The 19,118-nt window shown below is 50.7% G+C and overlaps 1 protein-coding gene across 1 annotated transcript in view; it reads right to left on the bottom strand.

Moving 5' to 3' along the window:
* Nucleotides 1–14,257: 14,257 nt before the first annotated feature.
* ZNF282 (zinc finger protein 282) overlaps nucleotides 14,258–19,118 on the bottom strand; it is a 32,018-nt gene continuing 27,157 nt past the window's right edge. Inside the window, exon 8 of the mRNA XM_025380876.1 lies at nucleotides 14,258–16,685. Within this exon, the coding sequence (XP_025236661.1) occupies nucleotides 15,850–16,685 (836 nt within the window). The 3' untranslated portion in view covers nucleotides 14,258–15,849. The remainder of the gene's footprint in view (nucleotides 16,686–19,118) is intronic.

Raw genomic sequence — 19,118 nt, 5'->3', positions numbered from 1 at the left:
GCCATGTGCTTTATCGCCAATACCAGCAACACTACTGCAACCATACCTGCCTAATTTATACCATTGTCTCTCTGGAGACAAGCAATGAACTTCCACTTCACGTGATAGGCGTGAAGTTGTTTCCTCTGAGAACGAAACTCTTTTTTGAGATGGAATTTAGCTCCTGTTGCCCACGTTGGAATGCAATGGCACAATCTCGGCTCACTGCAACCTCCACCTCTCGGGTTCAAGCAATTCTCCTGCCTCAGCTTCCTGAGTAGCTGGGATTACAGGCATGTGCCACCACGCCTAGCTAATTTTGTATTTTTAGTAGAGACAGGGTTTCTCCATGTTGGCCAGGCTGGTCTCGAACTCCCGACCTCAGGTGATCCGCCCACCTCAGCCTCCCAAAGCGCTGGGATTACAGGTGTGAGCCACCACACCCAGCGGAGAACAAAACTTTTAAGATCATGACTAGCTCCTTCCTCACATGCAGGGCTCAGTTCAGATTCTACATCCTCAGAGAGACATCTCCAGACCCCCCTTTCTACAGCCCCACGCCATCCTCCATCTCAATACTCAGTCTCATTACCCTGCTGGAAATTTTTCATACTATTTATCACCATCTGAAGTAATCTCATTTTTTCACTCATTTACATATTAATTATCTATATCTCTTCCACTGAAATGTCTCTCTGCTATATCCTCCATTTGTTGTAGATAGAAGTATTCGTATTTGTAAATGATTGAATGATGAATCAGAGTGGAAGGATATGAAATGTCATCTCAAACACAGGCATTATTTCCAGGGCAACTAGATCGACAGGCACTTCATTGGATCATTAATAAATCTAGAGAAAGAATGGGCCAGGCTGAAGAAACCAATCAGTCAGGGAGATTCTGTCCAGAGGGTCTGACCTGATCTCTCAGACCAACAAACTCTTGGTGTCAGATACAGAAAAAAAAAATGTGTCATGGGTGAAGTGGCTCATGCCTGTAATCCCAGCATTTTGGGAGGGCGAGGCAGGAGGATTGCTGGAGTTTGAGACCAACCTGAGCGACATAGGCAGACCCTGTCTCTACAAAATTAAAATCAAAATTAAAATGAGCCAGGAGTAGTGGTACACACCTGTAGTCTCAGCTACTCAAGAGGCTGAGGTGGAAGGATCGTTTGAACCCAGTAGTTCGAGGCTGCAGTGAGCCATGATTGCACCACTGCACTCCAGCGTAGGCAACAGACCAAGACCTTGTCTTTAAAAATAAAATAAAAATGTTGGCCGGGCGCGGTGGCTCAAGCCTGTAATCCCAGCACTTTGGGAGGCCGAGATGGGCGGATCACGAGGTCAGGAGATCGAGACCATCCTGGCTAACACGGTGAAACCCCGTCTCTACTAAGAAATACAAAAAATAGCCGGGCGAGGTGGCGGGCGCCTGTAGTCCCAGCTACTCGGGAGGCTGAGGCCGAGAATGGCGTGAACCCGGGAGGCGGAGCTTGCAGTGAGCTGAGATCTGGCCACTGCACTCCAGCCTGGGCTACAGAGCGAGACTCCGTCTCAAAAATAAATAAATAAAAATAAAAATAAAAATAAAAATAAAAATAAAATAAAAATGTTATCCTCCACAGGCACAATATCAGGACATAGGATGCTGAGGTCATTAAACAGTTCAGTCGTAGAACTCATTCCCTCTACTCTGTTTCTATACTCACGAGGCAACCTTCTGACAATGCATGTTGCCAGGTAGCTTCTGGGAGGCAACATGCAGGTGAGGCTAATGCTTATGTCCACACTGTGGCTTATACGTCAGTCTCTTGAAACTGAGCATGATTCAGCATCCCAGACTCTGAGCCTGCAAGTCTGGGAAAAAGGCTCAGTTCAAATTTCCAGCCTGCAAAGGAGGCAGCACCAGGCACCAGGGTTGCAATGCCCTGGGCTGGTGGAGATGGTGTGGCGCCTGCAGTCCCCTGGGCTGGTGAAGACAGTGGGGTACAGCAATTTGCTAAGTGGGGCTGGGGAGTGAGACCGTCTGGGTCCCTAGCCCAGCACTGCCACTATATTAGTCAGGGTTCTCTAGAGAGACTAATAGGATATATATATATATATAAAATATTTTATAAAGGGGAGTTTATTAAGTATTAACTCACATACTCACAAGGCTCCACAATAGACCGACTGTCTGGAAGCTGAGGAGCAAGGAGAGCCAGTCCAAGTCCCAAAACTGAAGAACCTGGAGTCTGATGTTTGTTGATGTTTGAGGGTGGGAAGGGTCCAGCACCGAAGAAAGATGTAGGCTGGGAGCCTAGGCCAGTCTATTCTTTTTGCATTTTTCTGCCTACTTTATATTCTAGCTGTGCTGGCAGCTGATTAGATGGTGCCCACCCAGATTAAGGATGGGTCTGCCTTTCCCAGCCCATGGACTCAAATGTTAATCTTTGAGTAACACCCTCACAGACACACCCAGGATCAATGCTTTGCATCTTTCAATACGACCAAGTTGATTGAGTATTCACTATCACAGCCACTTACTAGATACGAACTTTGGTCAGGTCTTTAACTTCTTAGTACTTGTTTCCTCATTATTATTGGTGAATAGAAAACAGTACTTAGCTCACAGAGTTGTGTGAATTAAATGAGTGAATTCAAGTCAAGTACTTAGAACAGTACCTGGCACAGAGGAAGAGATCGAGAAGTACTCATGATCGTTATTGTTGTTTAGTCCCAGATCCTTCATTTACTAAGTGCTGTGGCTCCGCTGAGAATGTGAACACCTCATCCTAAGGTTGTTGATGGAACAACAACCTTGTTATGTAAAGTGCTTATGTAGTCAAGTGCCCGGCATACAGCAAGCACTTGATAACAGGCAATTTCTTCTCTCTGCTTTACTTTTGCAAGGCCCAAGCCTTGTATTGCAATGAATTCAGCAGGATAAATGTGGCTTTGTTGTGTCTCTTAGAAGCTACCCGTTAGTTTTTTCCCACTGACATTCAAATCTTGACATATGCTGTTTTAAAAAACTTTTTTTTTTTGAGACAGAATCTTGCTCTCTCCGAGGCTAGAGTGTAATGCCACAATCTCGACTCACTGCAACCTCCGCCTCCCAGGTCAAGCAATTCTCCTGCCTCAGCCTCCCAAGTAGCCAGGATTACAGGTGTGTGCCACCACGCCAACCTAATTGTTGTATTTTTAGTAGAGAAGGGGTTTCATCATGTTGGCCAGGCTGATCTCAAACTCCTGACCTCAAGTGATCTGCCCACCTTGGCCTCCCAAAGTGCTGGGATTATAGGTGTGAGCCACTGCGCCCAGTCCGTTTTAAAAAACTGTGTGTGTGTGTGTGTGTGTGTGTGTGTGTGTGTGTGTGTGTGTGTGTGTTTTGAGACAAAGTCTCGCTCTGTTACCCAGGCTGGAGTGCAGTAGCACGATCTCAGCTCACTGCAAGCTCCACCTCCTGGGTTCACGCCATTCTCCTGCCTCAGCCTCTTGAGTAGCTGGGACTACAGGCACCTGCCAGGCACCTGCCACCACGCCCGGCTAAGTTTTTGTTTGTTTGTTTGTTTGTTTGTTTGTATTTTTAGTAGAGATAGGGTTTCACCGTGTTAGCCCGGATGGTCTTGATCTCCTGACCTCGTGATCCACCTGCCTCAGCCTCCCAAAGTGTTGGGATTACAGGTGTGAGCCACCATGCCCTGCTTAAAAAACTTTTAAATGAAGTTCACCGTTATTCCCATTAGTGGCAGTGGTATCTCAAGAATCAAGAAAACAGACATTTAGTACTTGTAGCTTATGATCTCTACATTTGTAGAATATGAATGCAACATGCAGAGCTGAAAATTACCTTAGACATCATCTCACCCCCAGACCCTCATTTTTAGTGAAAGAAAAAAGTATTATCTGAACAAATAACATACACTGTTAAAATAATGTTTTAATAATATTTATCTTGGCCAGGTGCAGTGGCTCATGCCTGTAATCCCAGCACTTTGGAAGGCTGAGGTGGGAGGATTGTTTGAAGCCAGGAGTTGGAGACCAGCCTGGGCAACATAATGGGACCCCATCTCTACAAAAAATTTAAAAAAAAAAATAGCTAGGCATGGTGGCACGTGCCTGCAGTCCCAGCTACTCTGGAGGCTGAGGTAAGAGCATCACTTGAGCCCAGGAGGTCGAGGTTGCAGTGAGTTGTGATCACGTCACTGCATTCCAGCCTGAGTGACAGAATGAGGTTCTGTTTCATAAAAAAAAAAAAAAAAATTATCTTATCCTTTAAATTTGTATCATGTGTATGATTTATAGCATACATATTAGCCTATATAAGTACATATATGTATGCCTGTTTTTTTCTCAAAAAAGTTTATAATCCATGGCTTCATTCCACTCATTAAGACTCTGGGTCGGGCATGGTGGCTCATGCCTGTAATCCCAGCACTTTGGGAGGCCGAGGCGGGCGGATCACGAGGTCAGGAGATCGAGACCATCCTGGCTAACACGGTGAAACTCCATCTCTACTAAAAATACAAAACAATTAGCCAGGTGTGGTGGTGGGCGCCTGTAGTCCCAGCTACTAGGGAGGCAAAGGCAGGAGAATGTTGTGAACCCAGGAGGCGAAGCTTGCAGTGAGCTGAGATCGGGCCACTGCAACTCCAGTCTGGGCAACAAAGCAAGACTCTGTCTCAAAAAAAAAAAAAAGGCTCTTTCTGTCCCACTGCCATTACCATCCTGCAAGTCCCTACATGGCGTGAACCATGTGGTTTTTTTTGGGTTTTTTTGTTTTTTTGTTTTGTTTTTTTTTTTTTTTGAGACTGAGTCTTGCTGTGTTGCCTGGGCTGGAATGCAGTGGTGCAATCTCGGCTCACTGCAACCTCTGCCTCTAGGGTTCAAGCAATTCTCCTGTCTTAGCCTCCCAAGTAGCTGGGGTTACAGGCATGCCCCACCACACCTGACTAATTTTTGTATTTTTAGTAGAGACAGGGTTTCACCATGTGGGCCAGGCTGGTCACAAACTCCTGACCTCAAGTGGTCCAACCGCCTCAGCCTCCCAAAGTGCTGGGATTACAGGCGTGAGCCACCGCGCCCGGCCAAACCATGTCTTTTGTATTCCTTCCCTCACACTGATAATCCTATGGAGAGCATGCCCTGCTAGACTGCAGGTCAGTGAGAATCCTGGAACAAACACGCCTTGGCTCAAGGTGCCTCCCCTGCTGTTTATGAGTCCATGGTGCGCACCCACGAACTTCTTCAGCCCAGCATGTCTCCTTTCTTCCTTGAGCATCGCACCTCCTGCACTTTGGGAAATGCGCCTTCCTAGGTCCTACCCATGTAATTCAAATGTGTGTTGCCATCTTCTTGCATAGCAACTCCAGCCTGGTCTCAGTAACTGCTTGAAGGGTGAGCACTTGACTCAAGCCAGCCCAATCATAGCACCCTGTGGGCCCAGTCATAGCAGTCATTAAGCCAGGGTGGGATGTGTCTTGAACTGGACCAATCCAAGTTTTCCCCTGGGATCCTTCTAACTGAGTTGAGGGAAAAAGCTAATTTCCTCTCTGGTGAATTATAACTATATGAGTCAGGAATAATCTTGTCCTCCATTTTTTTCTTTATAAATTTTTTTGAGACAGAGTCTCACTCCATCACTCAGGTTGGAGTGCGGTAGCGCGATCTTGGCTCACTGCAACCTCTGTGTCCCGGTTTCAAGTGATTCTTGTGCCTCAGCCTGCCGAGTAGCTGGGATTACAGGCATGCGCCACCACGCCTGGCTAATTTTTGTATTTTTAGTAGAGATGGGGTTTCACCATGTTAGCTATGCTGGTCTCAAATTCCTGACCTCAAGTGATCCACCTACCTTAGCCTCCCAAAGTGCTGGGATTATAGGCATGAGCCACCGCGCCCAGCCATCCTCCATTTTTTTAGAGTAAGTTGGTTTGAAAGAATGATCCCAATACAGTGAAAGGAGCAGAAATGACAGACACATTTTTGTCAGTATCCAAGACTTGTTCTTCATCAGTTCCTTTGAGTCTGTGAATGATTCCAGGTTCCTTCCAGAATATTCCCTTTTCTTCCTGGTTGGTCAGTCAGCTTCTGTTGATTGCAACCAGAAGCACACTGACTAGTGAAGGAATGGTGGCTCTCTGTATACCCAAACCGAATGGGAAGTCCCAGAGGGCAAGGAGTGCCTCCCATCCTGTCTTTGTGTCTTTCTCAGCCGGACAGTTTCTTGGACTTAGAGATACTTCTAAAAGCTCTGTGGGAAGTCAGGGGAGGGTGTGGCCTAGAGTGGTGAAGCAGTCTTCAGGGACAAAGTGGGACCAGAGCTGGGGCTTGAGAGACCAGGACTTGGACACAGATCCCCTGGCCCAGGACCCCTGGAGAACAAAACTGGGAAAAAACAGGGCATGGCTTGGAAGTGGTCAGGAGACAAGCCTGTAATATCAGCACCTTGGGAGGCTGACATAGGAGGATCCCTTGAGCCCAGGAGTTAGAGGCCAGTCTGGGCAACATAGGGAGACCTCCTCTCTACGTAAAATTTAAAAATTTGCCAGGCATGGTGGCACACACCTGTGGTCCCAGTTACTTGGGAGGCTGAGGTGGGAGGCTTGCTTGGGCCTGGAAGGTCGAGGCTGCAGTGAGCTGTGATTGCACCACTGCAGCCCTCCAGCCTGGGTGACAGAGCAAAACCCTATAGATACATAGATAGTAGATAGATAGATGGATAGATAGATAGATAGATACATACATACATACATAGAGCAAAACCCTATACAGAAAGAGAAAGACAAGAAAGAAAAGAAAAGAAAGAAAGAAAGAATAAATGAAGGAAAAAGAAGGAAAGAAAAGAAAGAAAAAACAGAAAAAGGAAGGAAGGGAGGGAGGGAGGGAGGAGGGAGAGAGGGAGGGAGGAGGGAGAGAGGGAAGGAGGGAGGAAGGACTGAGCACAGCCGGGCAAGTTTGGGTAGCAGGCAATAGAGCAGACAGAGCTTCCACTGACAGGCTAAATGTCTGTATTGCTATCATGGGGCAGTGTAAAGAAAGAAATGCTCCTTTAAAAACTAAAGGCAGTCACCAGGCGCGGTGGCTCATGCCTATAATCCCAGCACTTTGGGAGGTCGAGGCAGGTGGATCACGAGGTCAGGAGATCAAGACCATCCTGGCTAACATGGTGAAACCCCGTCTCTACTAAAAATACCAAAATAATAATAATAATAATAATTAGCTGGGCATGGTGGCGGGCGCCTGTAGTCCCAGCTACTTGGGAGGCTGAGGCAGGAGAATGCCATGAACCCAGGAGGCAGAGCTTGTAGTGAGCCGAGATCACGCCACTGCACTCCAGCCTGGGCGACAGAGCAAGACTCCGTCTCAAAAAAATAAATAAATAAATAAAAACTAAAGGCGGTCATTAGGGACCTAGTGAAATAAATTAGGTTCAGTCAATGAAAACTACAAAGCTGGCAGCTGGGCACGGTGGCTCACGCCTGTAATCCCAGCACTTTAGGAGGCCAAGGCGGGTGGATCACAAGGTCAGGAGATCGAGACCATCCTGGCTAACACAGTGAAACCCTGTCTCTACTAAAAATACAAAAATTAGCTGGGCATGGTGGCGGGTGCCTGTAATCCCAGCTACTTGAGAGACTGAGACAGGAGAATCGCTTGAACCTGAGAGGCAGAGGTTGCAGTGAGCTGAGATTGTGCCATTGCACTCCAGCCTGAGTGATAAGGCAAGAAAAAAAATAAAAATAAAATAGGGTGGCAGCCGGGCGCAATGACTCACGCCTGTAATCCCAGCACTTTGGGATGCCCAGGCAGCCTGATTGCTTGAGCTCAGGAGTTCGAGACCAGCCTGGCCAACATGGTGAAACTCCATCTCTACTAAAAATACAAAAAACTAGCTGGGTGTGATGGCGGGCACCTGTAATCCCAGCTATGCCGGAGGCTGAGGCAGGAGAATCACTTGAACCCAGGAGATGGAGGTTACAGTGAGCTGAGATTGCATCATTGGACTTCAGCCTGGGCAACAGCGAAACTCCGTCTCGAATATATATATATATATACGTGTGTGTGTGTGTGTCTATATATACACATATATATATATATATACACACACACAAATTAGCCAGGCGTGGTGGCACACTCTTGTAGTCCCAGCTACTTGGGAGGCTGAGGCAGGAGAATTGCTTGAACCTGGGCGACGTAGGTTGCAGTGAGCTGAGATCATACCACTCCACTCCAGCCTGGGCGACAGAGTGAAACTCATCTCAAAAGAAAAAAGAGAACCACTTCTCATCCCCAAATCCTTGAAGTGTGGGGCAGGGGCACTGGCTTTGACACTATATGTAGGATGGGGTCTGAAGCAGCCATTTTTCAGTTAAAGGATATTGACACCATTGGAATGAAAGGTGTGGGGACACCCAGATAGTCAACACTGGCTTACACCTCTAATACCAGATACAGGACTTGAATCTTGAATGGGAGACATCAAGGTAGTCTTTTTTTTTTTTTTTTTTTTTTTTTAGACAGAGTTTCACTCTTGTTGCCCAGGCTAGAGTGCAATGGCATGATCTGGGCTCACCACAACCTCCACCTCCCAGCTTCAAGCTATTCTCCAGCCTCAGCCTCCCGAGTGGCTGAGATTATAGGCATGCACCACCATACCTGGCTAATTTTGTATTTGTAGTAGAGACAGGATTTCTCCATGTCGATTAGGCTGGTCTCGAACTCCTGACCTCAGGTGATCCACCCACCTTGGCCTCCCAAAGTGCTGGAATTACAGGTGTGAGCCACCGCACTCAGCCCAAAGGTAGTCTTTTATAACAGAGAGTCTTATGATAAACCTATAGAAATTATCATGCTTTATTATTTGAGGGGTATATAATTATCTGAGGGGTGATGTGGATTTAAAATATGTCTAGGCCAGGCACAGTGGCTCACACCTGTAATCCCAGCACTTTGAGAGGCCAAGGCAGGAGGATCGCTTGAGCCCAGGAGCTCAAGGCTGCAATGGCTCATGATCCCACCATTGCCCTCCAGAGTGAGCAGCAGAGCGAGACCCTATCTCAAAAAATAACACATTAAATTAAATTAAATTATGTCTAAAGAAGTTTGAACAGAGGTTCCCAACCTTTGGGATACAGTGCCAGCATCTCACGAGCAGAGTGATTCTTCTGGAAGGAGACATCTGGAACCCTTATCAGGGTGGGCTGGGGGCTGTGTATGATTCTGAACAGATATTTAGGATCTCTCATCTCAAGAATTACCAGTTTAGAGATATGCCTCCCTAGCCAGGCGCCGTGGCTCATACCTGTAATCTCAGCACTGTAGGAGGCTGAGGTGAGTAGACCACACGAGGCCAGGAGTTTGAGACCAGCCTGGCCAATATGGAGGAAACTCCATCTCTACTAAAAATACAAAAAGTAGCCGAGCTGGGTGGTGCACATCTGTAATCCCAGCTACTCAGGAGGCTGAGTCAGGAGAATCGCTTGAATCTGGGGGCAGAGGTTGCAGTGAGCCAAGATCGTGCCACTGCGCTCCACCCTGGGCGACAGAGAAAGAGCCTGCCTCAAAAAGAAAGAAAGAAAGAAAAAGAATATGCCTCCCTAATGACTCCCTAGGAGTCAGCGGGGGGTGGAATGACAGCCACGCCTCCCCCAAACTGTCCTGTGCTCTTCCAAAACAGGGTTCTGGGCCTCTAGGATGCTCTATTCCATGTTTTTACAGTAACAGCTGGATGGACCAATGCTGTGAAATTACAGGCACAGGCTGGCTCATCCTGAGCCTGGTATGAAGTTTCCTACTTTTCCCCTTTACTCCCTGCCAACACCCAATACCCAGGGCCCAGATGTCAGAGAGCCGGTCATGGTGCCCAAATCCTTGATCATAACTGCCTTTACCTGTGTGTTTTCGGGTGTTTTTCATTTTTGATGGTGTCTGACTTAAACCAACCTTCTCGAGACTTCCATTTCATCCTCTCTGGCCTCCTTTCAGCGCTATGCATTCCTGTTCCTGAGGAGTTCCAAAGGGGCTGCAGCTCTGTGGGGCCCAGACCACCAGCAGCTGGTCCACGGCCTCTGGCTATGCCAGTCTCCTGCCTTACAATCCCAATTCCTGTCTCCCCAGTGTATTTCACCTTCGTCCCACATTGCCTCCTCCCTCCTTTCCCTCTGCCCCATCCAATTCATCCTCCAATCCCTGACTTCTCCATGAAGTCTCATCTCATGCTTATCGTATCAGGAGCTCCGACTCCTCCCATCAACTCTGCTGTCAAGCAAATTGTACTGCCTTAGGTTGCCAGTTTCCTGTTCATGTCTGTCGCTCAACTCCAATCACTTGTACCCCCTATGGTGCCCATCCTGGCTAGACATGTGCTAAATACTAAAGAGGTAATTAAGTGAACAAAATGCAGAGGACAGCATCCTGAGTGTCACTATCTTTGATCAGCTCTGGGGTTAGAGCTCCCTATGGGACTCTCCTAGGGCCTGTGCTAGTGGCCGGGGTGACTCATAGCGTAGCTAAGGGGCACTAGTGCAGTAGGATCCCCCAGCCCAGGATCCAGGAAACCAGAGACTTAGCCTTGGCCATCACTAGCTCAGTATGGCTTCTATAGACCAGTATTTTCCCAACTTCTCAGTGGGATGTCCTGTGGCGAGTCTTCCAGAAGATCAGGCGTGTATTTCTCAAACCCCCACCCTCATGTAGTCATATGCTTTCTAGTAGTGCTGTTCTCACAAATACCTTCTCTCCTGTTAGACGTTGGGCTCCCAGAGGGCAAGGACTAGGTCTTACACTTCTTTATTCCCTAATAGGTGTTCATGAAACAATAACAACGCAGCCACCCATCCATCCTCAATCTCATTCTCCTAACACCCTGCCTTCCCCTTTCCATAAAGTAAGGCACAAACTGAAGCCATGAGCATGAAGGTACCTGAGCTGTCCACCCACCTCAGGATCTGTTCCACCTCTCTGAACTTTTTGGAGCAGCAACCTTTGCAGAGCACTGCTTGTACCCGATCATCTGGTACAGTGCTGAGGAAGGAATGCTACAATCCAGATGTCCCTGTTAGAACTTCCTAGGCTGATGGGGACAGAGAGCCCAGAAAAGCATATCCTGAAATGAGGAAGGAATTTGAATGCCTGAGAAGTTGAACACAGGTCTGTAAGGGCACAGATGCAGCTCTCATACTTCCAGGAAGTCTGTTGGGAAAGAGTTTCACTCTTTATTGGGTCCTCTTTTCTTTTTCTTTTTTTTTTTTAACTATTCGAATTTTTATTGCATGCATTGTGTTTTTTTTTTTTTTTTTTTGGAGACAGAGTCTCACTCTGTCACCCAGGCTGGAGTGCAGTGGCACAATCTTGGCTCACTGCAAACCCTATCTCCCAGGTTCAAGCGATTCTCCTGCCTCAGCCTCCTGAGTAGTTGGGATTACAGTTGTGTGCCATCACACCTGGCTAATCTTTGTGTTTTTAGTAGAGACGGAGTTTCACCATGTTGGCCAGTCTGGTATCGAACTCCTGACCTCAAGTGATCCACCTGCCTCGGCCTCCCAAAGTGCTGGGATTACAGGCGTGAGCCCCCATGTCCAGCCTGCATTGATTTTTAAATTAAAAGTCAATTTAAAAAACAGGCTGGGCTGGGCGAAGTGGTTCACACCTGTAATCCTAGCACTTTGGGAGGCCAAGGCAGACAGATTGCCTGAGCTCAGGAGTTCGAGACCAGCCTGGGCAACTCAGTGAAGCCCCATCTCTACTAAAAACACAAAAGTTAGCCGGGCATGGTGGTGGGGGCTTATAACCCCAGCTACTCCGGAGGCTGAGGCAGGAGAATCACTTGAACCCGGGAAGCGGAGGTTGCAGTGAGCTGAAATGGCATCACTGCACTCCAGCCTGGGCAACAGAGTGAGACTCCATCTAAAAAATAAATAAACAAAAGACAGACCGAGTGCAGCAGTTCACACCTATAATCTCAGCACTTTGGGAGGCTGAGGAGAGAGGGTTGCTTGAGCTCAGGAGTTCAAGCCCAGCCTGGGCAACATAGCAAAACCCTATCTCTACAAAAAGTAAAATAAATAAACAAATAAATAAAGCCAGGTGTGGTGATGCATGCATGCCTATAGTCCCAGCTACCCGGGAGGCTGAGGCAACAGACTGCTTGAGCCCAGCAGTTCATGGCTGCAGTGAGACATGATTGAATCACTGCACTTCAGCCTGGACAACAGAGTGAAATCCCGTCTCTCTCTGTCACCCAGGCTGGAGTACAGTGCTGCCATTTCGGCTCACTGCAACCTCCACCTCCCAGGTTCAAATGATTCTCCTGCCTCAACCTCCCAAGTAGCTAGGACTACAGGCGCACGCCACCACGCCCGGGTAATTTTTTGTATTTTAGTAGAGATGGGGCTTCACTGAGTTGCCCAGGCTGGTCTCGAACTCCTGAGCTCAGGCAATCTGTCTGCCTTGGCCTCCCAAAGTGCTGGGATTACAGGCGTGAGCCACCACACCCGGCCTTTCTGTTTTTAAAAATTGTTTCTTGGCCGGGCGCGGTGGCTCAAGCCTGTAATCCCAGCATTTTGGGAGGCCGAGACGGGCAGATCACAAGGTCAGGAGATTGAGACCATTCTGGCTAACACGGTGAAACCCCGTCTCTACTAAAAAATACAAAAAACGGCCGGGCGCGGTGGCTCAAGCCTGTAATCCCAGCACTTTGGGAGGCCGAGACGGGTGGATCACGAGGTCAGGAGATCGAGACCATTCTGGCTAACATGGTGAAACCCCGTCTCTACTAAAAACGATACAAAAAACTAGCCGGGCAAGGTGGCGGGCGCCTGTAGTCCCATCTACTCGGGAGGCTGAGGCAGGAGAATGGCGTAAACCCGGAAGGCGGAGCTTGCAGTGAGCTGAGATCCGGCCACTGCACTCCAGCCTGGGCGACAGAGCGAGACTCCGTCTCAAAAAACAAAACAAAACAAAACAAAAAACAAAAAACTAGCCAGGCAAGGTGGCGGGCGCCTGTAGTCCCAGCTACTCGGGAGGCTGAGGCAGGAGTATGGTGTAAACCCAGGAGGCGGAGCTTGCAGTGAGCTGAGATGGCGAGACTCCGTCTCAAAAAAAAAAAAAAATTGTTTCTTTATTCTAGAGACAGGGGTCTCGCTATGTTGGCAGGGTGGTCTCAAACTCCTGGTCTCAAGCAATCCTCCCACCTCAGCCTCCCAAAGTGCTTGGATTACATGAATGAGCCAGCACGCCCAACCAGATTGCTTCGGCTCTGGAGGTCCAGACTGCAGTAAGCCAATATTGCACCACTGCACTCAGCCTGAATGGCAGAGCAAGACCTTGTCTCTAAATACATACATAAACTACATTTCCTCAGAAGGAAAATAAAAATCCACCCCCAAAGCAAGGCCCCAGTCCTGCTTCAGGATGTGGACTCCAGAGTCTTCACTGAGGATCTTTGCTGCCTGGGAGCCAGCAGAGGCCAACATCCTGAGTGTCACCATCTCCAATCAGTTCTGGGGATGAGGCTCACTATGGGGCTCTCCAGCAACCTGTGCCAGGGCTTGGGGCGACTCATGGTGTAGCTGAGGAGTACCTGGTGACGTGGCATCCACCAACCTAGGATACAGGAAAGCAGAGAGGCTTGGCTTTCACTAGTTCAGTCACTAGGCCTCCTTGGGAATCTGCCCCTTGAAGGTAAAATAAAGGGGTCAGACAGCCTCGTGCTCAGGTGTTTTTGTTTTGTTTTCGAGACGGAGTCTTGCTCTGTCGCCCAGGTGGGAGTGCAGTGGTGCGATCTCAGCTCACTGCAACCTCTGCCTCCTGGGTTCAAGCGATTCTCCTGCCTCAGTTTCCTGAGTAGCTGGGATTACAGGCACGCACCATCACGCCCGGCTAATTTTTGTATTTTTGGTAGAGACGGGGTTTCACCATTTGGGTCAGGCTGGTCTCAAATACCTGACCTCGTGATCCGCCCGCCACGGCCTCCCAAGGTGCTGGGATTACAGGTGTGAGCCACCGCGCCCGGCCAGATATTTTAAACCCATATCTCAACAATGACGCCTCCCCTCTCCTCACACTCCTGGCAACCAAAAAGCATTCTGACCTTTCCATGATCTAGATTAGGAAAATCCTTTCTGCATATGCTTTTGAAAAGTGGCACACTACCCCATCCCCCAGCAACTGATCACTGGAGGGTCCCCTTCTACTCTAAAAAAACGCTACTGAACCCTAATTTCTCGTCTCAATTTGCTTTCTTAATATTTGTCTCCTTCTAAGAGCAGAATGAAGACCAAAAAAAATACCCCATTGAATTGGATTCCAGTTCATTGAGGCTTTACTGTAGGCAAGCTGGAGAACCCCCAGCTCTGTGAACATGCAGTCTGCAATCTGGATACCTTTTATTTAATGTCAAGAATTCCCTTTGCACGGCAAAAAGGGGTCTGAGGAAAGCGGAGCAGCGTAGATGAGGGTGAGGGCGGAAGCAGGGCGCTCACCAAAGTGGTGCTGGGTGCCGGCTGCCCACTGTGCTCCCGGCTGGGAAGAATGCCAGACTCACGGCAGGGGCAGGGAAAGTCATTTTTGACACAAACAAGGGTCCTGGGGCATGCCACCCCACCCGGTGCCAGGCCATGCAAGACGCTGAAATGGAGACTGTGGCCCCTCGGGACACTGCCCAGAGCCATGGAGCAGGTGCACCAACGTGAAGGGGAGTCCTCTGGGCGCTTCCCGAGGCGCCTGCAGGGTATGGAGCATAGCAGGGTCTGTATCCATGTCCGTGAACACGGGCAGTAACAGATAGCACCAATTGGGAGGCCCAGGGCAGGAGAGCCTGAGGCTCAGACTCTAGCACCCACTTGCCCGGCGCTCCTGGGAAGAGGCTCTTGGCTGCTCTCTCAGCAAAAGCCTCTCCTTCGCCTCTCTGCCCTGGGAAAACTGAACGAATCATCACGGTGAGGTCTGACCTGGGGCCCTAGCTGCCTCTGGGGGACCAGGCCACTGTTGTGCAGTGACAAGATGCTGCTGCACGAGATTGAGGGGCTGGGGGCGGGAGGGACAGGTTGGGGCCGAGGGGGCACCAGGAGCTCCCATGGAGAAAGAACCCTCTGGATGCACAACCTGGGGCGTTTCGTAGCCAATCTGTTCCCCGCTCCCAGGAACCCCAGGAGCTGGCCTCCCGTCGCTTCTGGTTTTGTCTGTGGGTGAGAGAGAGGAACGGAAGAGAGACCAGGAGGGCCAGGCCGGCAGCTTCCCGGGCAGTGGAGGTAGGCGGTGAGCGTGGCGGGGCCACGCACGCCCCTTCCCGTGTGATTGGGTGAACCGTCTCACCTGCCTCTTACTTTCCTCAGTCACCAGGAAAATCCTACCCCGCTTATCTTAGAGGGATAGGCCAAGGGTGAAATGGATAACGGATAGAAAACACTTAAAAAACTATAAAGCGCTATTGAAACGCGAGGCAGTGTTGTCATCATGGTGTTACCCTTAGCACATCCCTCGGCCTTCGCTTTTTTTCAGGGTGTCTCCTAACCTTGGGACCTGATTTCCTGATCTCGGAAGGGCTTCGGGACTCCCTGGTGGCTTCCCCTGATGACCATCTGTGGCCCAGTGGTCCCAGGGCACCCGAGGGGGTGTGAGGGCGGTGCCCGAGGACGCTTGGCTCCTCGCGGTCCCCCTGGCCCTTCCCCGGCCACTGGGTCCACCCTAGAGACGAGCTGGGCGTCCATTCAGACCAGATAGATCTGGAGGACCCCTGCCCCACCCCGGGGGACCCCCAACCGGAGTGCAATGCCTGTTGCCGATTTCCAGACGGTGGCCAAGGACACCGGGCAGGGTGATTGGTGCTCAGACCGCCCTCGGGTCGCCTCCCAGCCCACTCTGTCCGGCCCTGCCCTCCCCCAGCCGGGCCCTAGTCTCGCTCGGGTGGCGGCGGGAGTGGCCGTGGGGCGCCTGGGCCCGGGCCGCCGCTGTGCACGCGCAGGTGGTCCTTGAGCGACTCCTTGTAGCGGAAGCTCTTGCCGCACTCGCCGCACGTGTAGGGACGCTCGCCCGTGTGGATGCGCTGGTGCTTGAGCAGGTTCTGCTTGCGGATGAAGCTCTTGCCACACAGTGCACACTGGAAAGGCCGCTCGCCCGTGTGCAGCCGCTGGTGGTTCTGCAGGTGCTCCTTGCGGCTGTAGGTCTTCTCGCACTCGGAGCACTTGTAGGGCCGCTCGCCGCGGTGCGTCATCTGGTGGCGGATGAGGCCCGAGTGGCAGTTGAAGCTCTTCTCGCACTCGGCGCACTCATAGGGCCGCTCCTTGGTGTGGCTGCGGTGGTGGATGATGAGGCTCTTGCGCACGCCAAAGCTCTTGCCGCACTCGGGGCACGAGTAGGGCTTGCTGCGGGCACCATGCAGGAGGAGGCTCCGCCGCAGCCCGCCAGGGCAGCAGCTGCCGCAGCCGCCGCCTACCCCCGTCCCCACCTCCGCGCCGCCGCCCCCACCGCCCCCGTCGCCCCCGCCACCCCCAGTGCTGCGGTCCCCACCCAGCGGCGCCTCGCCCGAGCCACGCTCCCCGGGCAGCGCCTGGAAGCCGTCGTCTAGCAGCCCTCGGCTCGGGGGGCCACCCGGGTTCTCGGCCACCGCGATCGGGGGCAGGCTCTGCGGCTGTGGCTGCGACTGCGGCTGTGGCTGCGGTGGCTGGGGCTGGGGCTGGGGCTGTGGCGGGGCTGGGGGTGGGTTCTTCACCATCAGCAGGCTGTCACCTGGGGAGAGAGGAAGAAGTAACATGCTGACAGGGGCTCTCGACCAGGACCCCACACTGCTCCCCAACAGGGTCCAGGGAGCGTGCTATCTGAGCCTCAGTTCCACTAACTATGAGGGATTGCACAGGGTGCTGGGCCACGATCTACATGGCCCTTCGACCTTCCCGAAGCCACCCTGCTGTGGAGCCCAGAAACGGGTCAAGCAGGTGGCACACGGCAAGGACAGGAAGTCCCTCCAGAACGCTGAGGACTAAGGGGTAGGGACCTGCTGTCCAGAAATCATTTTGGAAGATAGAATTGCTCAGAAAAAACAAGACTTACTTGCAGTCTGGTGGACGATGTTTTTTGTTTTTTTTTTCCAGACAGGGTCTGGCTCTGTCCCCAGGCTGTAGTGCACTGGAGAGATCATGGCTCACTGCAGCCTTGGCCTCCTGCGCTCAACTGATCCTCCCACCTCAGCCTCCCAAGGAGCTGGGACCATAAGCATGTGCCACCAGGCCCAGCTAATTAAAAAAACAATTTTTTTCCACCAGGCGCAGTGGCTCATGCCTATAATCCCAGCATTTTGGGAGACCAAGGTGGGCAGATCACCTGAGTTTGGGAGTTGGAGACCAGCCTGACCAACATGGAGAAACCTTGTCTCTACTAAAAATACGAAATTAGCTGGGAGTGGTGGCGCATGCATGTAATCCCAGCTGAGGCTGAGGCAGGAGAAACGCTTGAAGCAGGGAGGCGGAGGTTGCGGGGAGCCGAGATCTTGCCATGCACTCCAGCCTGGGCAACAAGAGCGAAACTCCATCTCTCAAAAAAGTAAATAAAATAACATAAAATAACATAAAATAAAATAAAATAACATAAAATAAAATAAAGTAAAATAAAATAAAATGTTAAAAGGCTCAGGCACGGTGGCTCACACCTGTAATCCCAGCACTTTGGGAGGCTGAGGGGGGTGGATCATGAGGTCAAGAAATCGAGACCATCCTGGCCAATATGGTGAAATGCCGTCTCTACTAAAAATACAAAAATTAGCTGGGTGTGGTGGTACACACCTGTAGTCCCAGCTACTTGGGAGGCTGAGGCAGGAGAATCACTTGAATCCAGGAGGCAGAGGTTGCAGTGAGCTGAGATACCGCCACTGCACTCCAGCCCAGTGACAGAGTGAGACTCTGTCTCAAAAAAAAATAAAAATACAAATAAAAAATACAAATTTTTTTGTTGTTGTTGAGACAGGGTCTCACTATGTTGCCCAGGCTGGTCTCCAACTCCTGGGATCAAGCAATCCTCCCACCTTGGCCTCCCAAAATGCTGGGATTACAGATGTGAGCCAGCACAGACACTGACAATGCTCACTTTTATCTCAGGACAATCTCTCAATGGGAAGGAAAGAATTTTATCCAAGGTGAAAACCATCTAGAGACCCACAGAATGGAATGCAGGGAGCTGGAAACATAAGCATCAGACGGGTTGGCAATCATGTTTCCACTAAGCATGCGGGGCATCTGATTTGGGCAGGTGTGGGCAGCTGGGACATGTGAGTCCCACCCTGGCACCTGACCCACCTGGACCTTGGCAGCACAGTGACAGGCCCTCCTTGCACCCATGGCAGTGGCCACCCAGCCTACCACCCCAGGAGATGCGGTTCTTACCCCCTTTCCTCCCAGTGCACAGTTCTTGTGCCTTGGGGGGCAGTGGGAGACAAAGCCCAGGCTCTGAGCATCAGAATGGTGATGTCAGGCCCAGTCCTTCCCCCTCCCACCACCCCCCACCCTCCCCACCTGGTGGTTCTTATGCCTCACACTCCATCACCTCCCTGGTCTTCAGTTTGAATTCCTTTCTCCCTAGAGGAGCCCTGCTCCCCAATTTAGGGGAAGGCTGTGGAAGATCTCTGAAGAAAGGGATTGTTCCCACCTCTTCTCAGCATTCTTTTCTCTTCTCCGTGCTCACACCCCTCTGCCCAGGGCCCAACTGCTCCCCGGAGGCCGCTTCTCAGGCCGTATCTGCCATGTTTCCATCCAGCCCTCCTGTATTCATTGGTGTTTGACTGAGATCTGTCCTTACATGATACTCTTAAATAGACTGGGCCCGCCCTCCCTCTCTGTCTCAATCAAAATTGACCTGGCAGAGAACCATCTCTGCAGGACACTGGCCAGGTGCAGAGGCCAAAAGAATTCTCTTCACCTCAGTGCAGGATGCCTGGGAAGGGTCATCCCAGCTCCAGAGCATCCCGGGAGATCGCTGTGGCCTCTGTGGCCATGGCACTGAGGGTCTTTGCTTCTCTGTCTACCCAGTCCTGCTACTCTCACTCCTTCCCAGGTGTTATTCCTAGAGGACTTGCAAAGAAACCATATGCACATAAACTCCCAGGGGCTGTCTCCCAGGAAGCCAACCTAAGACAGTCCTACTCTGACCATTCTTCCAACCCAGTGTGAGCCT

The sequence above is a fragment of the Theropithecus gelada genome, chromosome 3, assembly GCF_003255815.1.
Source record: "Theropithecus gelada isolate Dixy chromosome 3, Tgel_1.0, whole genome shotgun sequence".
Lineage (NCBI taxonomy): Eukaryota > Metazoa > Chordata > Mammalia > Primates > Cercopithecidae > Theropithecus > Theropithecus gelada.
This window is presented reverse-complemented; position numbering and strand designations above follow the sequence as displayed.